The sequence below is a fragment of the Populus alba genome, chromosome 14 (genome assembly GCF_005239225.2).
Source record: "Populus alba chromosome 14, ASM523922v2, whole genome shotgun sequence".
NCBI classification, from domain to species: domain Eukaryota; kingdom Viridiplantae; phylum Streptophyta; class Magnoliopsida; order Malpighiales; family Salicaceae; genus Populus; species Populus alba.
Window position 1 is genome coordinate 7,956,971 of NC_133297.1, and position 4,780 is coordinate 7,961,750.

The 4,780-nt window shown below is 37.4% G+C and overlaps 1 protein-coding gene across 1 annotated transcript; it reads right to left on the reverse strand.

Annotated features, from left to right (window-relative positions):
* Positions 1 to 206: 206 nt before the first annotated feature.
* On the reverse strand, positions 207 to 2,381 carry LOC118041209 (cytochrome P450 78A3). Its single transcript, XM_035048442.2, has 2 exons — positions 1,312 to 2,381; positions 207 to 1,083 (listed from the first exon to the last, which is right to left on the reverse strand). Exons 1-2 carry the CDS (start codon positions 2,278 to 2,280, stop codon positions 421 to 423), a joined length of 1,632 nt encoding a protein of 543 aa, XP_034904333.1. The 5' UTR covers positions 2,281 to 2,381; the 3' UTR covers positions 207 to 420.
* Between the last annotated feature and the right edge of the window lie 2,399 nt (positions 2,382 to 4,780).

The window sequence follows — 4,780 nt, forward strand, 5'->3', positions numbered from 1 at the left end:
AAAAAGAAAGATATATTTCCATAGCATACGTCAAGGTCCTTTGTCAAGAAGCTACCGAAGACAGATGCAACTGTTGTCACCATCGAATTTTTTAATTTGCTGGTAATTTCGCAAACCAAAAGAGATTTAAGTGCTTCTAAAAACTAAATAACGACGAACCATACATGATAGCTCTTGAGAGTTGAGAGACAATGAAAAACTCGGAACTCTTTTTTTTCATTTTCACTCGTATTTACACCAGTGGAAACATGTCATGATATATATATAGAAGAGACACAATATTTGATACTTGACTGTGAAATTTAAAAACAAACCCCAAAGAACAGGCTAAAGATAACATGATCATGTGGTGGATCAAGGGTTGTACACCCCGTCACCAAGTACTTGTTTTTTTCTTTTTGTAAGATCCAAACTAGACATCTAGGACGTAGTTCTCTGTACACCTAGTACAGGGGGGTTGTGGAAGGAACGCCTGGGCCGCACTTTAACGGTCAATGGATTCGCCATCTCACAGGACAGTCGCAATACTTCTGACAGGTCAACGTTGTTTTCATCACCGGGCACCCATTCATACTCGTGTAACAGTGATGCAACCCAAAAGGTCACCGTGGTTATGCCCAATGTCTTTCCAGGGCAAGTCCGCCTACCGGAACCAAACGGAGCAAGCCTAAGATCCGAGCCGAGAACAGAAAACTCCAACGCATCCTCCTTAGTCACGACGAATCTCTCGGGCTTAAATTCAAGTGGGTCCTCCCAAAACTCTGGGTCCCTTGAAATGGCCCACATGTTCACCATTGCCGTGGTCCCTTTCGGCACGTGATACCCATCAATGGTTGTATCGGTGATGGCTAACCTGGCCCACGAGAGAAGTGGGCCAGGTGGGTGTAGCCTCAACACTTCCTTCACCACCGCCTGGAGATGCACCATGGCCGTGATATCAGATTCAGCAACAACCCTTGATCTTCCAACAACTTTGTAAAGCTCATCATGGACCTTTGATTGAACATCAGGATGAAGCACCATTCTCGCTAGAATCCACTCAATCAAAACCGCCACTGTATCAGTCCCTCTGAAAATCATTTCCTACACACAGAGAAAGTGAAACCCAGCGATATTTAGCTCGTCCAAATGCACAACAACATAGTACAAGATAGAAATAAAAGCATTAATTGCTTGCTGCTCAGAATAATTTATATGTATGTTCATCCACTAACACACATAACAATAATAAGTTACGTATCTGGGACAAAAATATTATAGTAAGATTCATGTGTGATGTGTGTATATGCGCGCGCGCCCCTGCTTGCTTACCCAAAGGACGGCAATCATATCGGAGTCTGATAATTTATCGTGGCCTTGGAGAGACAACAAAACATCAACGAAATCTGGGTTTTCGCTTCTGGGTAGAGCTCTGTGTTCAGCTATAATTCGGCTGACAAACCGGTTCACTTTTGGGACGAGATTTGAGCATCTGAACCGGATTTTTTGAGGGTCAAAATCTGCCAGCCAAGGAAGGTGGTCACTCCAGTTAAGTGTACCCAATAAATCGTACCCCTCTTCAACTAGAGCTCTTAGCTCTTCAACTTCATTATTAAATGAATCCAGTTTATATTCGCGTCCAAAAACTGAACACATCATGTTGTTAAGTGAAGCTCTTTTAAGGACCCCACGAACGCTGAAACTGCTCTTTTCTCGGTCACTGAACGTTGACACCATTTGAGAAGCAATTTGGAGCCTTTGAGACTCGGCAGCTTTGATTTGCTTGGGGCAGAAAAGGTGTGTAGAAGCTATTTTTCTAAGGGTTCGCCAGTAGACACCATAAGGAGCGAACCCGATTGCTCTATTGAACATTAGGCTATAAGCAGATTCTTTAACTGGACGATCTGCAAACACCGAGCTGTTCAATATTTCTTTAGCGACATCAGGATTGCATGTCACGATAACACGAGTATCGCCAAGGCTAAACGCCATGAGCCTCCTGGCTTTGCATGCAGCTGCAGCAGCTGCAATCTTGTGATGTGCCAAGGAGGTCATAAGCTTCATGCTGCCGGTAACAGGCAATCCCCTGGAACCTGGAATTGCATTAGAAATCGTGAAGGAAGTGTTTTTGAGTTTGTATTTTCCCCAAGCTGGACCACCAGGGTATGCCCAGTAAATCAGGGTAACAACTATCCAAGCTAAACCAATGATCAAAAGTGACCATGCAATGTTTTCTTGTGTAAAGGCTCTGCATTTGGAGGCCAAAGCAAAGATCCAGAAGCTTTCTATGTCGGTTCTCATGGTGGGCTAGGTTAAGTGGAATTTTGAAGATTGAGGAGAGGTTACACAAATACAGGGTTAATTTTATGTTTTCCACGCTGACAAGAGAAGAGAGTGGCTTCTGATTTTTGGGCTGAATGGAAATGCTTGGTTGGTGTCCATATATATAGAGTGGTGAGCGAGTAAGGCTATTAATTAACATTAACAAGAATCCAAAAAAGAAGTGGTTTTCACACGTGGCAAGTTTTGTAATTTTTTTCAACTTTCTTTTGCTGCTTTCAAGTGACGTTTTCATTATTTTCTCATTTTCTTTTCTTTTTTTTCCCCTTCAAGTTTTGATTTTTTAATTTCATTCTTTCATGTCATATGTTTCAAAAATTTCTTTCATTTTATATTTCCTAGCATGTTAATAGTTTTGGACACACATTACATTGTGTATTGGGCATTGATTCTATAATATTGAATTATATTTTTTTTATTAAAAATAAGAATTAAAAAAATAAGGATTAAAGTTTACATTAATTAATAAATAAATAAATCCCCCTATTATATTTTTTATAAGGTCAGATACAGAAATCTAATGAAGAAAGAGAAGAAAAAAAAGGAAAAGAGCAAAAACAAAAAATATTATCAAAGCTACTCTTTACACCACACGCCACTGTGGTGGGAAAACTTTGTCGAGACCTTTCTAACAGCTTCAAGAATGGCCACCATTGGAGCTTAGAGAAGTCGCACGTTAACGCATGTGTTACACATGCCAAAAAAAATTATTTTTCATTCAATTTAATCCTTAATTCTCTAATATCTTCTCATTTTAGATTATGATTCATTACTAACTCTTACACTAGGCCTAATTTGGGAGAGACAACAATATGAGAAAAAAAGACCTAATAGGCCTCAATAGCAACCCAAACAAACATGATAAGAGACCAAAAATATAGCAATACCTTTTATATATATATATATATATATATATATATATATATATATATATATATATATATATATATATATTGGTATGCATTCTCATGTTTAGCTATTAAATTTATATGTTTTAAAATACCATCAAGTGTCATCAATTGTACAAGAAAGAACGATTTCCAAACATTTTACAGCCCAGACTAGGTAGAGAGTTGGTTGGAAAGTTTGCCTACTTAACTTGGTTTCATGACAATTTTAAATAGTTCCTTTGTGACTTTGATTTTATTTTTTTTATTTTTGCTAAAAAAAACTAATTTAACTAGAAACATAACATAAAAGCAATCTAGTGTAGATCTATTTTATATAAAGATATATTTTTTGTCTCAACAAACTCCTCTATATCTATATATCCATAAGATATCTCATTGAAACTTATAATTTATAGTTGTGGTCATCTAGGACTTGAACTTGTGATATCTCGATGAAATATAATTTTTAGATGAAGGCATCTTTGATGTGGACTATCAATTATTTTTCTATGTATGAGATGGTTTTTGGTTGAAGCAAGCATGGAAAAGTAGCATGTCCATAGTATATGGAAAATAACAGGTCCTAGACCTTAAAAAATTATGGTAAAACATTTTTTTTATTGTCACCGATGGTTCTTGTCGATCATAAGTATTGTCGCACCCCAAAAAAAATCAGCGCGCGGCATCGGCTGGCGATTTAAATCTCGTTTGTTGCGTTGCTTTGAATTGGTTCGTTGGAGTCGCCACCTAGTAATTGATTGCGGGCTACTAGGAAACCGGATGCACTGGTCTTGTCAGAGATTCGCGGGTAAGGGACTGGTTGTGGTTAGGGAAGGTATTAGCACCCCTAACACACCCTACCTGAGGTAAGCTGCTTCGTGGCTTTGACGTGTTAAAAGAAGTTTTAATAATTGTCTTTTCTTCGGAAATTAGAAATATCACTTACGTATAAGTTAATAATTCTTCACCGTGATCCGATCAAAATATTAAATTCTTCTTTAATGTATTTGCAATTTCATCCTTAAAATATATACAAATAAATAAAATAAAATACAAACACACACATACACTTTCACTATTTTTTTTCTTTTCTTTTACATCCACAAAATACAAATACAAATACAAATACAAATTCAAAATAAATAAATAAAAATACACCAACACACACATCCCCTTTGTTATTATTATTTTTTTTCTTTTCTTTTTCTTTTACATTCACATATTACAAATTTAAAATAAATAAACAAAAATTACATTAAAACTTTAAAATTTACAAAATGGTCCCTAAACAATCCCTAACAGTACTGGGAAACCCTTCAGGAACAGTTCTGGGCTGCCTGAACAGTAACGGCGCGTGGACCCCACGCACCGCAGTGACTGGCGGCGCGTGCGAAAATCAGGCAGCGTGAGGGGGGGGGCTGTAATGCTTCCTCCTCTCTTCGATCTATTCACCTGCAAATCCAAAAAAAAACACAACAAGGGCAGTCGATTTTAAGTTTTTTTCTTAGTTTTTCAAATCTGTTTTTTTTGTTCTTTCTTTTCAGATCTGCAGTTCATTCCTTCTCCTTCTT

Coding starts and splice junctions, on each gene's coding strand:
- LOC118041209 (XM_035048442.2), bottom strand. CDS start 2,280: ATGAGAACCGACATAGAAAGCTTCTGGATCTTTGCTTTGGCCTCCAAA. Junction 1,084..1,311: donor ATATGATTGCCGTCCTTTGG/GTAAGCAAGCAG, acceptor CTCTGTGTGTAG/GAAATGATTTTCAGAGGGAC.